This window comes from Vespula vulgaris, chromosome 5 (assembly GCF_905475345.1).
Source record: "Vespula vulgaris chromosome 5, iyVesVulg1.1, whole genome shotgun sequence".
Lineage (NCBI taxonomy): Eukaryota > Metazoa > Arthropoda > Insecta > Hymenoptera > Vespidae > Vespula > Vespula vulgaris.
The window spans coordinates 944184-961472 of record NC_066590.1 but is presented as its reverse complement, the minus strand read 5'-3'; the positions used below and the strand labels follow the sequence as shown (position 1 = coordinate 961472).

The window sequence follows — 17289 nt, the reverse complement described above, 5'->3', positions numbered from 1 at the left end:
CATTCTTTTTTTTTTTTTGAGCCCAAGAATCCAACGATCATTACGAAATGATCCAAATCTTTACGTCTCTTATTTTCGTTTAAACAATTTCATATTATTGCGACGAATGTACATTTTATCAGATTTATTAACTCGGTCGACTTTTTAGTGGGTATAATAATTGCGAAAAAAAAGTTAGCGATCTCTCTCTTCTCTTTCCAGTTCGATCGCATTCGTCCGATAGGAAAGGTAACGCGATAATGCGAAGGGTTTAAGGAAACATCGATCGACCGAGTTCCGTGTGATCGCACCACAGGGGTCAAAGGTCAAGATCACGAGGCGTAGGTAAAGGGCATCGGGCACCCTAAAAAGAGTCCTTAGTTACCGTATCCGGAGAGTAGATGGCGCCAAAGGTCTAGGCTATACCGACCTTTATCCCTTTTCGTGTTTCGGGATCTATGAAAAATTCCCTCGAAATAAATCCTATACGAAACTCGTGTAAGTGACGTTCATTATTCTTCTTCAAAAGATTTAGTAAGTCTTTTATCGTAAATCTACGGATGATTTATTTTTCCCCAAAGTATTGCGCTAAGTAAAAGAATATATTAATCGGAGGTAAAAGGATCGTTTAAAACGTTCAATAGCGATCGATCAATCGAGTGCAAAGTTTCGAGATAATTTGTTTATTTACCAGCTTGTAAAGTTTCCCAATCTCCTTCGATAGCCTAGAAAAGATTATTATTTGAAACCGTAGGAAAGTAGTTTGGATAGAAAATGTTCTTTAAAGCGGCGTTGATTCGTTACGAAGCGATCCATTAATCAAGAGCTTGTTAACCGAACAAGCGATCGGCAAACTCGTGCGACCGAATAGATTTTGCATTGAAAATTAAATCGAACGTGTGTATACATGCATACGTACGTGTATATATATATATATATATATATATATATATATATATATGTATGTATGTATGTATGTATGTATACACACGCACGCGTTTTCCTTTATGGGTTGCAATAAATTTAAATGGCCCTTCGTTAGTTTCTACCACGTTCGCAAACGCGTTCCTATAAAAAAAAAAGTTAGCCTCTTTGTCCGGTATAAAAAGAGTCGATAACTATTATTACGTGCAATAACTTTTTGTTCCTTCCTTTCACGACGAAATTATTTCGACGAAATATTCGAGTGCAGGAACATTAGAAACGTTTATTAATAAAATATTTCGTTCCTCGAGCGGTACAAACGATAAATAAAAGTCTACAATAAAGGTGAAACAGAAGGAAACAAAGAGTTCGAAGGAAAGAGAGAACGTCGAGTGGATTTTCTCGTCGAAAGGTAGACGATTTTAAGGAGAAGAAGATGAGGAGGAGGAGGAAGAGTTAAGGCCTGCGGTGCAAGGGATGCCGCTTGATAAATGCGTGCCGGTGCGCTCCTAGGAACCAGTTTGGTGTTTACCTAGTAAGTAGGGTTGTCAGTCAGCTGGTTCGTTGCATCTTCGCCAGTCGGTGTAACATCGAGTCTCTGTCTCTCTCTCTCCTTCCATCCGTCCATCCGTCTATGCAGCTATCTCGTTCCGTTCGATGGGACGGTGGTGTGGTAGTGGTAGTGGTAGTGGTAGTGGTAGTAGAGTAGTAGTAATAGTGACGATGGTTAGACTCAGACTAGGTGGTGGGGATAAGTCGGTGGTGGGGATGGGCGCACGTTGGCAGTCATGCAGGGTGCGTTACCGTCGATAGAACGCGGATCCGTTCGGACGATCAGTTGCTCTCCGACTGCCGTGGTGGAATGTCGTCGGTCGAGGAACGCTCGGGTCGATGAGGAAGAACGCGATCGCAAGAAGGTTCGTTTAGACTCTCGCAGGAAGGAGAAGCGCGGAAAGTCGGTCGAGTGTCGAGTGTTTCGAACGAATGGGTTCGATCTTTCAGTGACGTCGAATTGGTTTTTATCGTCGACAGTAGTCAGCGTCGTATCATCCGTTCTCGAGCGCGTCCTTATCGGGGGGGGGCGAGTATGCGCGCGTGACGGTATCGGGATCGAGAAAAGTGCCACTCTCCGACGTATCGCGTGCCCCCCAACGTAACGTAGAAAGAGAATTGTCATCCGGTGGCGAGAACTTCGCTACGCATCGATGGATACGACGTTGGTACGTTCGGTGCTCGGCTTGGGCCTTTTGTGTTGGCTCCTGCCGGACGAGCGTTCGATCCTCTTGGTGGACGGTAGGAGCATCACCAGTCTGGAGGCGCCGACAGGCTGCGAATGGCGCAGAGAGGAGAACGACGAGGAAGCGGACGAGGAGGAGAGAACGTTGGCTTGCAAAGTGAGAACGATCGCTAACGTGGCCGGTCTCATAGGCAACCTCTCGACCATTCAAGTCGACTCGATAACCTCCTTGGGATTGGAATGCAGCGACGTTCTCTTCTTCGAGAGCCAGCTCGAGGGTCCCCACGGTTTCCTTTCGCCTCTACCGAGATTGGAGAAGCTCCGCGTCGACCACTGCAAGATTCGCTATTTACCGGCCGGGGCCTTCGCCTCGGCGCAAAACCTCCGGGGCCTCTCGGTGCGTACCCACAACGGCGACTGGTCGGCTATGACCTTGGAGCTCGACCGAGACTCCCTCCTAGGGCTGGCCGAGCTCGAGGAGCTCGATCTCGGCGACAACAACCTTTGGACGCTACCCTTGGATCTCTTCTGTCCCGTGGCGAGTCTCTCGAGACTGAACCTGACGCGCAACAAGTTACAGGACGCCACGTCTCTCGGTTTCTCCGATCGCCTACGCTCGTGTACGCCGAATCTCGAGAGTCTGGATTTGAGCGGCAACGATCTCGGCGCGCTGCCCGACCGCACGCTCGCCGGTTTGCGCTCCTTGACCGTTCTCAAGTTGCAGGAGAACGCGATAGCCGCCGTGGGCGATCACGCGTTGGCCGGTCTCGCTAATCTCAGATCGTTGAACGTGTCGAGCAACAGGCTCGTCGCGCTCCCGCCGGAATTGTTCGCGAAAACGAAGGAGTTGCGGGAGCTCGTGCTGAGCAACAACTCGTTGGCGGTGCTCGCGCCGGGTCTCTTGGACGCGCTCGAGGAGCTGCAGGTCCTCGATCTGAGCGGGAACGAGTTGACGAGTCGTTGGGTGAACCGCGACACCTTCTCCCGGCTCGGTCGCCTGCTCGTGCTCGACCTCTCCTACAACGGCTTGACGAAGATCGACTCGCGCGTCTTCGAGGGACTCTACAGCCTTCAGATATTGAAGCTCGAGCGCAACGAGATCGACACGCTCCTCGACGGCTGCTTCGCCTCGCTCGCGAATCTTCACACGCTGACGCTCTCGCACAACAAGATCGCCCGATTCGAGCCCAGCCACGCGCACGGCCTCACCGCTTTGGAGCAGCTCTTCTTGGACGGCAACAGGCTTCGGGCCTTGCACCGCCGCGTGTTCGCCAATCTCACCGAGCTCAAGGACTTGTCCCTCAGCGGCAACTCCTTGACGGAGGTGCCCTACGCGGTCCGCGTGCTGCGCTCCTTGAAGACGCTGGACCTCGGCAACAATCACGTCTCCAGGATCGACAACGAGTCCTTCGTCGGACTGAACGAGCTCTACGGCTTGCGCTTGGTCGACAACAAACTGGAGAACGTCTCTCGCGAGGCGTTCTCGACGTTACCGGCGCTGCAGGTGCTCAATCTCGCCAACAATTACATTCGCCACGTCGAGCAGAGCGCCTTCGCTAAGAATCCGGTCCTCCGGGCCATACGCCTCGACGGCAATCGATTGACGGAGATACGCGGCGCCTTCACCAGCCTCTCCACCTTGGTCTGGCTCAACGTCTCGGACAACAAGCTGCTCTGGTTCGACTACAGTTATCTGCCGTCGAGCATAGAGTGGCTCGACATACACGCCAATCAGATAAGCGAGCTCGGCAATTACTACATGGTGCGCAACGCTCTCAACATAAAGATGCTCGACGCAAGCTTCAACCTCGTCACCGAAATCTCCGAGGCGAACGTCCCCGACAGCGTGGAGACCCTGTTCCTCAACAACAATCGAATACGCACGGTCGCGGCCGGGACCTTTCTGCGAAAGACCAATCTGCAGAAGGTCGTGCTGTACGGGAACGAGATAAGGAACGTCGAGGTGGCCGCGCTGAGCCTCCAGCCGGTCCCGGAGGACAGGGACGTGCCGATCTTCTACATAGGGAACAATCCCATACTCTGCGACTGCACGATGGAGTGGCTGCCGCGGATAAACGAGCTCGCCCGGCTCCGTCAGCATCCTCGGGTGCTCGATCTCGATTCCGTCAGCTGCGAGATGGTGCACGCGCGCGCGACGCCCCGCAGGCCGCTCCTCTCGTTGAGATCGAAGGACTTTCTCTGCCGATACGAGGCCCACTGCTTCGCCCTCTGCCACTGCTGCGACTTCGACGCGTGCGACTGCGAGATGACGTGCCCGGACAACTGCTCCTGCTATCACGACCACAGCTGGTCGAGCAACGTGGTCGACTGTTCGAACGCCGGCTACAAGCGCGTACCCGAGCGCATCCCGATGGACGCGACCGAGATCTATCTCGACGGGAACGAGCTCGGCGATCTCGGCAGCCACGTGTTCATAGGGAAACGTCGCTTGGAGGTGTTGTATCTGAACAACAGCGGGATCGCGGCCATTCACAATCGCACGTTCAACGGCGTCGGTGCGCTGCGGGTCCTCCATCTCGAGGACAACTCGTTGCGCGAGCTGCGCGGCTTCGAGTTCGATCAGCTGGAACGCATGTCCGAGCTCTACCTCGATCACAACGCGATCGCCACCGTGGGCAACTCCACCTTCAAGCGGATGAAGAACCTCGAGGTTTTGCGCTTGGACGGGAACCGAATCGTCGACTTTCGCCCGTGGGAGGCCCTGCCGAGCGTCGGCGACGGGACCAAGGTGGCACTCGAGGGCAACGCCTGGAGCTGCGAGTGCGCCAACGCGGCGAGACTCCGGAGCTGGCTGGCCGAGCACCGCGGCGACCCCGAGAAGATGTACTGTCGCGACGGCGTCGAGACGTTGGCCCAAGCTATGAAGAGATGCGGCGACCCCTCGACCGAAGCGGTCAGCCGCGGCATTCAAGAGATCCCTCTGCTGGGTGGCAATTTCGTGCCGCTCCTGGCGGGTGCCCTGGTGGCCGTGATAGCCGTCTGCCTGTTCGTCGCCTTGGCCTTCGCCTTTCGCCAAGACGTCAGGCTCTGGGCGCACGCTCGCTACGGGCTCAGGCTCGGCAAGATGCCCAGCGGGCCGGACGACGAGCGCGACCGGCTCTACGACGGTTACGTCGTTTACAGCGAGCGAGACGAGGACTTCGTCTCGCGATTCCTCGCCGCCGAGCTCGAGGCTTCCGGCTTGACCCTGTGCCTCCACTGGCGCGACCTCCCGCCCTCGAGGACGCAGGAGACCGTGCCGTCCGCGGCCGCCGCCGCCCGACGTCTCCTCGTCGTCCTCTCGCCGGTGTTCCTCGCGAACGAGTGGCAACGCGTCGAGTTCCGCGCGGCCCTGCGTACGGCCCTAGAGAACGTCAGGCCGAGCTCGAGGAAGAGCCGCGTGGTCGTTCTACTCGCCGCCGAGGCGCCCGCTCGCGATCCCGAACTTCAGCTACTCCTCGGCAGCTGCACCGTCGTCGTATGGGGAGAGAAGAGGTTCTGGGAGAAGCTCAAGTTCGCCATGCCCGATTCTTTGGACAAGAGGCGCCGCGACGCCGGCAAGAGGTCGAGCGACCGTAAGAACCGCGTGCCCGCGAGATACACGCCGGCTCCGACCTCGGCGGCCGTCGACGTCTGGAGCAACGCCAATGGCAAGCCTAATGGGGTCCTCCTCGCGCCGGTACACGCACCCACGCCGACGCCCACGCAATCGACCTACGTCAGCTCGGCCTCGAGCAGGACCGAGGACGAGGACAGCGGTGCCGAGCATCAGAACAACCATCACCACCACCATCATCATCATCAACATCAGCACTCGTCTGCCCCGACCAACGGCAGACCTACCAGCGTCTCCTCGAGAGGCAGCCATCTTTACAGTACCATACCGGAACCCCCGGTCGTCGTGGTGCCGTCCGCGCCACCCGGCGATACCTCCACCAATCCGCGTACTTACTTCGTCTAGTACGAGGGCTCGACGATTATCGCGACGACGAGAGCTATCTTTCCTTTCTCTCGCTCTTCCACTACGACGATCCCTGCTCTACGACCGGGCTATCGCCGAGGAGGATGGATCGCGCTGGATCCGCGCCAAATCTCCCTACCTTCGCATCCTAACTCGTCGACCACTTGTGCCCTTTTCCTTGCAAGGGTGACGATACTTTAGCTTCCTTTCGTAACTTTCCCGACCCGGTCGGACCGGCTTCGTTCTCTCCCTCCCTCCCTTCCTTCCTCTCTTCGGTTTCGCGCTTGGCGGATCGGCGAACGCATTTATTTATTTTTTATTTTTTCATCTTTCTTTTTTTATGTTTTTTCTCCATCTTCTCTCTTTCTTTCTCCTTTCCCTTTGTGCGGCCAACGCGAGGATATTTATTTTCCGATAGAATCGTCGGACGATCCACGCAGAATCTCGACGGAATTTAGTTCGAGGTAGAAACGCGAGGATTCGAATCGACGCCGCCTTTTTGTGTCACTGCCCCGCGAGAGATCGTTCGCAAGTCGTATGGGAAATCTCTTTCGTAAAATCGATTCGATGCTCGTTCGGGTCTCGTAAGTCTCGCCAGGAATTATTTCCGTCCGGTGTGCGTTATCGAACGGAAATGTGATTACTACGTCGTCCGATAGTCGAGTTTCTACGGAAAAACTCGACGAAGGATCGTCTCGTTCTTATTTTCTTTACTTATTCGTTGGACCGGCTGTCGTTGTGCTCTACTCAGTTGCTTTTCTTTTCTTTCGCCCTTCGAAAAATAGAGAGAGAGAGAGAGAGAGAAAGATATGTAAACGCGTGAACGATATTTCTGTTTCTATCATCTTTACGTTCGTCGATCAGTGATAAATTGCAAGCAAGCGACAAACGAACAGAACAAGGTTATTGTATTTCGTAAGATTAGTATAGTGTAAAAGTGAAAGAGAAAATATGACGAAATTTAGGAAAAAGGATAAAAGACGGCAGAAACTTGGCGAGAACGTCGTTCCTAAGATTCACGACCGTTCACGGTGACACGGATGCGACGGTCGCATAACGCTTATTAGTACGTAAGTCGAATTCTCTTGTAAATAGTGTATCTAATTTTGTAAATATTCAGACGCACACTTTCGAGCACACGTACACACACGCGCGGACACACAGTCACACACACACACACACACACACACAGCAGACGCATACACGCATATACGCGACACATCGACGCGGCCAGCACTTTGTATTTTAAGCTGACCGTGCATCGCGATACGTCTCCTTTTTAGGTTGTATATCGATTTGCGTTATAAATACGAATATAAATATAAATATATAAATATAAATATATATATATATATATTGAACTAATGTAATATCAATTGTACTGTACTGTTGTAAATAACGCTCATCGAATCACGTATCGTGTATTTGCAGTCTGTAAAATGAGTATTAAATTAATTGTCACTTTCCATTTCAGCAAAAGAATCATGAGAAATAAAGACGTTTGTTTTATAAACGAGTTTTACCATGATTAGCATGTTCCGCGAATCGAATTAGTATATATTTAAGTAGACACATGGAACGAAGGAAACGACTCAATTTACTTTCAAAGCTACTTAAAATTCGTCGGAGGGTTGCCTTCTTAGATAGTACGTTAGACCGGGATGGTTGGACCGAAGGTTACGGTTCTTCGTCGGTTCTACGGTTCGTCGGTAGTCGGTTTGGCAAAAGTCCGTGAACGAAAGGGAACGAAGAGAAGGGGGAGGGAGGAGGGGGAGGGGACGTCGCTCGAGGGACGTGCCAAGGGTAAAGGGACTCCGGTGTGTCCAGCAGCGAGATTTAATCGAGGCGACTCTGCGGCAGGAGAACCTTTGTTCGGAGTTTCGCTCTAGTCCAACATCAACCTCCATTACGGTTGGCCAAATAAACAACGGACCGTTTTACGGAGAGTAACGCGAGCGAGCGGATACCGCTCGAAACGTTTCGAAACTCGACTCGGACTCCTCTCCAAAGACGAGATATTAGATCGTACCTCGTTTCGCTCTTCCTTTTATTTCCGGCTTTCTCCCCTTAATTAATTTCCTAGCCCTGATCGAGTCGTCGGACTTTCTCCCTCTCTCTCTCTCTCTCTCTCTCTCTCTCCGTTTCTCGCGAACGACCGGACGAGCGCTTCTTCAAACTCCTTCAACTTTTTCTCTTTCGAACGTAAGTACCTATATCGCATATTTCGAATTCATAATCCTCCAGTCGAGTATCTTTTCCTTTTTCCAGTCGTAACGTAGTATCCATCGGAGTATCCTTTTTCCTTCTCGTTCTATCTCTCTCTCTCTCTCTCTCTCTCTCTCTCTCTTTTTCTTCTTTCTTCTGCTGCTTCTCTCTCAGGTAGGAGGATCCGAAAATTTCTCCGTTTACTCGTCGCATTACTCCCTCCGGTCACGTAGCTAAACGAGATTCGAAGGCATAAGTTACAGTTCGTCCGTAGCCGAGCCAACCGTGAATCGCCTTTTTAAAGGGACGAGAATGTACCACGGCTAGACGAGAGAACGTAACCAGGGAAGTAATAGTTTTATCGAAGAAGCTCGAGAAGCCTGGGGCCTTTACGTTCGTTAGAATATCGGCGCACGTTCCGTTAAAGGGGAACGTGAACGCGAGACGGCCTAACTTCTCCTGGGAACTCGATTATCCGTTCAACGATGGACGATAATTTTAGACCGATGTGCGAGACCCTTTTATTTTCTCAAACCCGTTCCTATTCCGACGAAAGAAAAGTACAGCGAAGGCCGATCGATGTTTCGAGGAAAGAAAAGAAAAGAAAAAGAAAAACGAGTTTCCGATCATTCGTCACAGGTATGTATAACACGAGAATGCGTATCTATAATTATAATAATAGACAAGAATCGCAATTTCCTAATTGCAGAAAGGAGCTAAAGGGTAAGAGATGCGTTTGCCCTTTGATGCTTTCATTTTCAGGCTAAAATACAGAGAGGGAGAGATTTAGGAAAGCCTTCGAGCTATGCAGAAAAGTCTGTCCTCTCGGCGATGTTAATGACATCGCGACTTTCGTACGGTCTCTCGGTTTAATTACGTTTACCAGACGTGCCTCCGAGCGAATGGAACGGCAATAATGATAATAACGGTAACAACAGACCAGAGATCGAACGAGATGCACTGTAAGATCGTATTTTACGTGGAACGGACATGTGTGTGTGTGTGTGTGTGTGTTTGCGTACGTGCATATCTAAATACGTTGCAAGGTTAGATTTAAAGATCGTGGCAAAAATCAAGTCGATAATTAATCGACCATTTCTTCTTCCTGTTACGTTTACTCTTTCGCCGTGTGTATTATCTCATAAATGAAACTCAATCTAGCGTGAATGCAGAATATTTTTACAAAAAAAAGAAAAGAAAAAAGATAAAGAGAGACTCATTTTTTCGCGGCTTTCAGCGAGCAACCACCGTACAGTTTTTTCTTTCCGATGGGACGGCGGGTAGCTACGGGAATTGCATTAAATCGCTTTCGAGCCGGGTTTTCTGGTCTCTGAAACGGAGAACACATAGCTCGTCTCTGTCTCTGTCTCTTTCTCTTTCTCTCGTTGTTTCATACAACGTAATAGTATTTTTGTAATTTATGCACGCCTCGCGTGCCATTTCTACATTCGTTTTGCTTTCGGGACATTTGGTACGCTCTGTTGGTACCAAAGCTTTTGAAAAAATAACCACCGCACGGTATCATAAAAATAGTAGGTACGTATCCGTACGATTCCAATAATGAAACGAGAATCGTACAGGAAATTTGATCGATTTGTTGCTCTACTTCGATTTGGATTTTGAATTTTTTTCCTCTCCGATTCCATCTTTTTCCATTTCTTTTTCTCTCCCGTATAAGTAGAAAAGGATAATCGATGAAAGTAATCGAACGAGAGAGAGGTTTGATTAAAACGCGATACGTAGTACTTACTTACTTACTAGGAATCGAATCCAATAAGTTTTCAAATTACGAAATAGCGACTCATCTTATCGTAGAGAATAATAATAGAAGCTCGAAAGCTATGTCACGTTCGTATGCGTCTATGTATACATTTATATATACATATATATATATATATAATCGCACACGCTTTTGCATCTTAAATCGAGCGACGTATCACGTCCATGACGCGTTTAATAGCTTAACGACTGCACATCCTTTTCGCGGTGCCTTGAGTATACGTGCGGTCAATATCACGTTCGAAAGTGACACAAACTAAATCTTTTTCGTTCGTTACAATGGTCACAACTCGAACGTTCGAGAGTTCTATATTTAACCGTCGCGATAAAGTATCCCTTTACCACGGAAGAACGAAACAAAACAAATCGAAGATTCTCACTCTGTATTATTCTAGATAATTCGCATGCAAGACGAATGCAGATGCAACGAAAAAAAAGAAAACACAAATTATTTCGATTCTTGCAGAAATTAGAAATTATGTGACTTGAGTAATAAAATAATATAACGTGAAACTATTAACAAAAAAAAAAAACAAACAAACAAACAAATAAAAAAAAGAGAAATGTATGAATCCGCGATTAGTATTAAAAAATCAATGATCGAGAAAATTTCAGATCGATGATCTAGTAAGTATTATCGAATCGAATCGTCGAAATAAATTGGACGAACGAATTGAAGAGTGAAATAAAAGAGGGAAGAAAAAGAAAGAAAGAAAATAGAAAGGAGAGAGAGAAAGAGAGAGGAACTAGAAATGTTATTCCTCGCACGGACACGCCTTCGAAGGTTTGTTTCGGGATCACGTTGTATGTTCTTTCGTCCCTCGCTTGTCCAAAGTCGACAGACGCGCATTGATCCTCTGGTAAACGGCATCTCGTACGGTCACTGTGGCATCGATCCGTACATACGTACGTACTTACGTACATACATACATAGATACATACAAACATGCATGTACATAACTTCACAAACCTTTTTCTTCTTTTTTTCTTTTTTACTTCTCTCTTTCTCTCTCTCTCTCTCTTTTTCATTCTGTCCTTCTTTCTTATCCTCTCCATCGTCTTCTATTTCTCGTTGGAAAGAGAAGAGAAGAGAAGGGAGAGGAAAGGAAGGGAAGGAAAGGGAAGGGAAGAGAGCTGAGGCGACGCCGTTGCATCGATCAACTGTCGAACGACTGGCCGCTAATTGCACCGGGCACAATATCTTGATCAAAATCGAACGCGGGGCGCTGGAATTAATTAGAACGATGACGTGCTCGGTCACGGCTGGTCCCGTGTACTCTCCCAAGTAAAATCGACGTGTTTCGTTGTTACGAACGAGATAGCCTATCTTAAGTGAGAGATGTATTATGTCTCTTTCTCTCTCTCTCTCTCTCTCTCTCTCTCTCTCTCTCTCTCTCTCTCTCTATCTATCTATCTATCTATCTCAATGTCCCTTTCGAAGGAAAGAGAAAGGGAGAGATAGAAGAACAAATCATTACTTACATTTTTTTACACTTTCTATCTCGAAATAAAGTAAGCGTGTACGGACTATTCTCTCTCTTTCTTCCTATATATACACACACGCACATAATATATATATAAAGATTAGATAGAATTTTGGATAAAAATGAAAAGAAGAAAAGAAAGATGAAAGAAAGAGAGAAACGACATTTTTTTTCGACAATTATATCACCAGAGTTAAAAGGAAAGGCAAGAAGAAGATCGAGCGAGTAGACGGCATTTCGAGAGTCATTCTTCTCTCTATATCTATCCGTCTCTCTCCCTCTCTCTCCTTCTCTCTCTCTCTCTCTCTCTCTGTCTCTCTCTCTCTCTCTTCACGGCACGGAATCACGAGTTATTCCGTATTAAGTGCCCATTCTGTGAACCCTCTTCTGGCGTGCCTTATTCGGACTGATTACACCATAACGGCCATCAAGTCAATTTCCAAGTCGGAGTTTTGACTCTTCCAAAACCTTCTGGCATAACGACCAACGCTAAGAACTGCATCGTAATAGTACGAGCAGTCTTCGGATCTTATCTATAATATCGTATTTTTGAGTAGAAAGAGAGAGAGAGAGAGAGAGAGAGAGAAAGAGAAGACTGAGTGAGCGAGAAAGAACATGGAAGCATCTTTGCGTTTATAAATGTTCTCTGACTCACGAAAATGAACGTTTTTCGTAAGTGAAAAAAAAAGCAACTCCATATCTTCTTTCGTCTATCTCTTTCTCTTTTTCTCTTTCTCTCACTGTCTCTTTCGTTCTCTTAGGTAGAAATACGAGGAAGAAAGACGGAGATGGGAAGATGTAATTTATAAAAGCGATCGATCGACAAATTACTAGCCTCCGAGCGTCGCTGCCGCTTAATTAAAGCAATTAAATCGTTGTCCGCTCGTTCAACGAAGCGAGAAGACTGACGTTTCGAAACCACGCGTTCGCTAAGTGTTTGCTTCATAAATTTATAGAGAGAAATAGAGTGAGAGAGAAAGAAAGAGAGAGAGAGAGAGAGAAGAATAAAACGTCTGAGAAAGGAAATAACAATGTTTGTCGAAAGTTTATTTCGGCTAATGGACAAGACGCGAATCGACTTTGTCGAGAAGTTGAAATTATTGTTATAGCAATAATGTAATCATTAATATTGTTCCCTCGAAGGTATAAGTAATGACGCTTTTATTTCACAAGTAACGATATCTACGATTGTTTCTATCGTATACAACTTATCCGTGCCAAGCGATACGGGCTCGACTAATGTACTTTTTTCTCTTTTCCGAGTTTGCATACTAATTAAAAAGTCTAATCGAGATACGTTATAAAACGCACCGACGCCAGAGATCATACGGTTATACACACTGGTATACCTATATATATATATGTATTTGTATATATATATATATATATATATATATATATATATATATATACATGTATTTGTTCGAGGAAGAAAACAAAAACGATCTCTTTTATGACGGTTTTACAATAGCTACCGATGCTTTCCGAATAAATTACTTATCTACCTATCTGAATCGAGTGAGTGGGTAGCAGCTGAGTTTTGAAAAGGGAACTCTTTCTTTCTCTCTTTTTTTTTTTATTTAACTTTTAGCAATTAACGCGATTGAAGTTTGATCCCTGGAATAACGGGGGAGTTCATTCTATATCGCTATCGAATCGCTCTCGAGTAGTAATTTATTATGTATCTAAATATTAGTGGTAGTCTCAAAGGTTTGACTCGAGAGTGGATAAAACTGCCAGCGGGTCGACTATTTTCGAAAGAGGTTATCTCGTAAATAGCTGTTTTGTATGAAAGAGGAAGAGAAAGAGAGAGAGAAAAAGAGAGAGAGAGACAGAGAGAGAGAGAGAGAGAGAAGGTGTATAGGAAGCGAAGGAGAACGGTATCGTATATAAAGTTCCAACGACGGCTTATCTCAAAGCACTTTAGCGGTGACCGTGATAGGAGCGACATCGTGCTTTCTTTCCTTCGAACACAATCTATAAGAATTTATTATCCGACCTTCTAACTCTCTACTTCACATTCTAATTATATTTCATATTTATCAAGACGACCGTAGTTTTCAGTCGATTTCCGGTCGCTCTGGGTTAATGAAAAAAAAAAAAGGAAAAAAAAAATAATAAAAAGAAAGAAAAAGAATCGTTTTTAGAAGGACATAAAAGTAAAGATATCAACGGAATGGTGAAGCTAATCAAAAAATGAAAAGAAAGGAGGGTAAGAATTACAAAAGGATGCCCGACTACGATGCCGGTTTAGAGAAGAAAGGACGAATGAGGAGGGACAGGAAAGAAGTAGAAGAAGAAGTAGAAGAAGTACAAGAAAACGAAGAAGAAGAAGAAGAAGAAGTGACGACGCCGCTTAATTCGCAAAAAGGTCTCTCTTATTAGCCCCTAGACAGGGAGGCTTTGACGAAGGGTACTCGTGGACGTCGCGAGTATCATACCAATTGTTAGAGACAAAGAGAGAAAGAGAGAGAGAAAGAGAGAGGGAAGGGAAGGGTGGAAAAGTAAAGGGTGACTCGAGGGTAAAAAGGGCGGGATGATGCTCTTCTATCTTTCTCTCTCTCTCTCTCTCTCTCTCCCCCTTTCCCCTTTTTTCTTCCTTGCTTTCTCTCTTTTAGTTGGTTCGAATAAAACGGACCATTTGGCAAGAGCAAGTATAAGAAGGGCAAGGGCGTAGGGTAAATATGCCGACTCTTCGTACTCTTCGACCCCTCTTTCTCTCTCTCGTTCTCTTTTTCATACTAAGAGAAGCCGGAACAGGCGTGGTGAAACTTACTTCCGAGTCTTTTACTTCTCGCCGTTCTCTCTGCTGCATCGCCGGTGTTATTCCAGCCGTGCCGTGCCGTGCCGTGCCGTGCCGTGCCGTGCCGCGAGACTTTTCAAGGAAATATTGCGAGACTCCAGGCTCCTCTCTAACCCTTACAAATTTCTTACTTCGTCGGATATACGTCGACGAGAAGTTTGAACTTCGTTTGTAGTTCTTCTACCGGTAGTAGATCTTTCCAACTGAAAGGGAAAAAAGAAAAGCAGAAAAAGAAAAACCAACGGGAAAGGAAAAGAAAAAAAAAGAAAAGGAAAGTGAGAGCGAGAAAAGGGTTGCGAAATTTTTGGAAAGTAAAACCAGTTTTTCTTTCTTACTTCTTTTTTCTTTTCTTTTCTTTTTTTTTTTTTCTTTCGCTTCATTTATTTTTTTTGTTCTATCTTTTTTTTCGACATATATACAGACGTATCCCCTCTTTCGCTCGTCGAACTTATATCGATTCGAAAAAATATCAATGGTATCTACGTAATATGAGACCCATGAGGTTTATCAAAAGGATTGGATTGACCGCAAAATCCATAACGTGATATTACGTGTGCCTCTCTATGTATGTATGTATGTATGTATGTATGTATGTATATATTCGCACGAGTGATATAGAGAAGGCAAGGAGAGGAAAAGTTAGAAATCGCTGGATGTTTCTCGGACGTGAAAATTCTTCAAGCGTGAAGAGTATATATATATATATATATATATATATTAAATTAGGTGACATCTATCCTCATGATCATTCAAGACGCGATTGCTTCTTTCTCTTCTCTCTCTCTCTCTCTCTCTCTCTCTCTCTGTTTTTCTCATTTTATCTATCTCGAAATTCCGATCTCGTTATCATCGATTTTGATTTTAACGAAATATTCCTTTCGACGAAAACGGTCCGACGACTAAAGCTCACGTGAAACACTAAAGCGATGAAATTTCTCGAGCAAACGGCGTTAGTGGTTTTGGACGACGCAGTTGATTCCCGCAAATTTCTCTCTCTCTCTCTCTCTCTCTCTCTTCCTCTGGATCCACAACGAGAGAACGATCCGAATCTCGTAGAAAGCAAATTCACGGTCGAGTCTATGGACAACCGAGAGAATCGTGCTATGTATTTAGACGTACTAAGAGAGAAAGGGACAGAGATAGTTACATACATACACACGCACACATACATATGTAGAGAGATAGAGAGAGAGAGAGAAAGAGAGAGAGAGAAGTTTGAAGGAAAATAGAAACCGAGTGGTTTCGTCGTCACGGCAACGATCCACAAGCCAAGGAATCATGCGGTGACAGTTTCACAGATAACAATCCTCGTATTTTGGACGACAGTATCGCATAGTTTTGTTTTCCTGATCTTTCTCTCCAAAATCACGTTCCGAGTTGGCACGATCGTTTATTTAGTTTTTAATGAAATAAAAAAATAGATACCTACATGGCTAGGTATACCCACAGGAAATATGAATGATAAATCGAGATTTATGTTTACACTGTATTCCTGGAAAATTTATCATTCATTCATTCAATGGAGTAACAAGGTCGTAGATAGATATGTACGCACGCATGTACGATTATTATTTACACAAGTACGTAAATATTGTTTTTATCGTCAATGAAAGAAACGAACACAAGTACTTACATTACTTACTTACATACGTGGTAAATATTTGGAACGAAAGTTCGTATTCTTTTTTTTTTATTTTCTTTTTATTTTTTTTTTATAAAGTCTTTGTAGGTATGTACAAAGACACTTTGGTGCTTATTACTTATCGCGAAATATCTAATAATTACAATCGACCTTGGATTTTTGTTTCGAAGAAGAAGAGGAGAAGGAGGACAAGGAGAAAGGATATGTAACTTGGAAGTCGAACGAAGTCGAATATACATTTCTTGAGAAGTTTTTCAAAGAGAAACTTTCGCTCGTTTGTTCGTCGATAGGTATCTTCCATTCGTTCGAGACGTATGAGAAAGAAAATGTGAAAAGAAAAAGAGGAAGAAGAAGAGAAATAAAAAAAGGAAGAAGGGCATCAGGTGGTTTGCAAGACGAAGTCCGTGTGCGTGGTAGAGTTTGCCTACGATCAAGCCAAAGTCCGAGTTCTTCAAACACAGGAAACGGAAGAAAGAGAGAGAGAGAGAGAGAGAGAGAGAGGAGTAAGACCGATCGCGAGAAAAGTTTGACTTCTCTGTCCTCCTTCTTTCCCTCGTTTCATTGTCGTCTAGGAAGAACCTCTTCACCTTCCAAAATATTTGCCTTCTTTCTCAAGAACGATATTTGCTCGACACCGATTCCACGCGTACTACAGCCATGTTCTCTCTCGTACAGTACCTGGAAACTTTAACTACTAACATCCTGAAAGACAGAAATATTTCATTGACATAACGAAGAATCGCACGATAAAAAATAAAAGTCATCGGTTTAACGATCGGATCTTACGTTGCACTTATTAGAAAAATAGAAGGAAGAAAGTCGAAAGGAAATAGAGAGGAAGAAAAAAATGAAAGAAATGAAAGATCCGACGTTCAGTCCGTATTTTCGTAAATTTTCTTTGGTATTATTCGCGTTTGGCAACATCTGCCGGCGTTTGAAAATTCGCTCGATTTCATTTCGACTTTGATCTCCGCTCTCTAGAATCGGGTCCTTGCCACGGGATCTAAGGGATCACCCTCGGTGGTAGCCCCTGTGGGAAAAACGTGGAACGATTCGTCAGGGATAGGCACCGAACACGTGTTCCTCCGGCGTGACCAATTTAACCGGATACTACTTCGTTGCCCCGTGCTTTCCTCAACGAAGAAGTACCTACTCTAAACCAAGACTATCGTCATCGCCACCATCACCCATCACCGCCATAGCCACCCTCTACCAACCAGGACGATTCACGTTCGTTCGAAAGAAGGAACATCAGTTGCACGCACGCATCTGGAT

General features: G+C 46.0%; 3 protein-coding genes across 3 annotated transcripts in view; 1 reads left to right on the top strand and 2 right to left on the bottom strand.

Moving 5' to 3' along the window:
• The window catches only part of LOC127063808 (E3 ubiquitin-protein ligase lubel), a 75261-nt gene extending 60862 nt beyond the window's left edge, over positions 1-14399 (bottom strand). Inside the window, exon 1 of the mRNA XM_050994026.1 lies at positions 14346-14399. Within this exon, the coding sequence (XP_050849983.1) occupies positions 14346-14384 (39 nt within the window). The 5' untranslated portion in view covers positions 14385-14399. The remainder of the gene's footprint in view (positions 1-14345) is intronic.
• Positions 1669-7813, top strand: LOC127063809 (toll-like receptor Tollo). Its single transcript, XM_050994036.1, has one exon. It carries the CDS (start codon positions 2109-2111, stop codon positions 6099-6101), a length of 3993 nt encoding a protein of 1330 aa, XP_050849993.1. The 5' UTR covers positions 1669-2108; the 3' UTR covers positions 6102-7813.
• Positions 14400-15248: 849 nt separating the features above from the next.
• Positions 15249-17289, bottom strand: part of LOC127063814 (TBC1 domain family member 14-like) — a 157252-nt gene continuing 155211 nt past the window's right edge. Inside the window, exon 5 of the transcript XR_007781491.1 lies at positions 15249-16716. The gene's annotated coding sequence lies outside the window, so the exon portion shown is untranslated. The remainder of the gene's footprint in view (positions 16717-17289) is intronic.

What these genes read in the sequence shown, in the direction of transcription:
- LOC127063809 (XM_050994036.1), top strand. Translation starts at nt 2,109, where the DNA reads ATGGATACGACGTTGGTACGTTCGGTGCTCGGCTTGGGCCTTTTGTGT.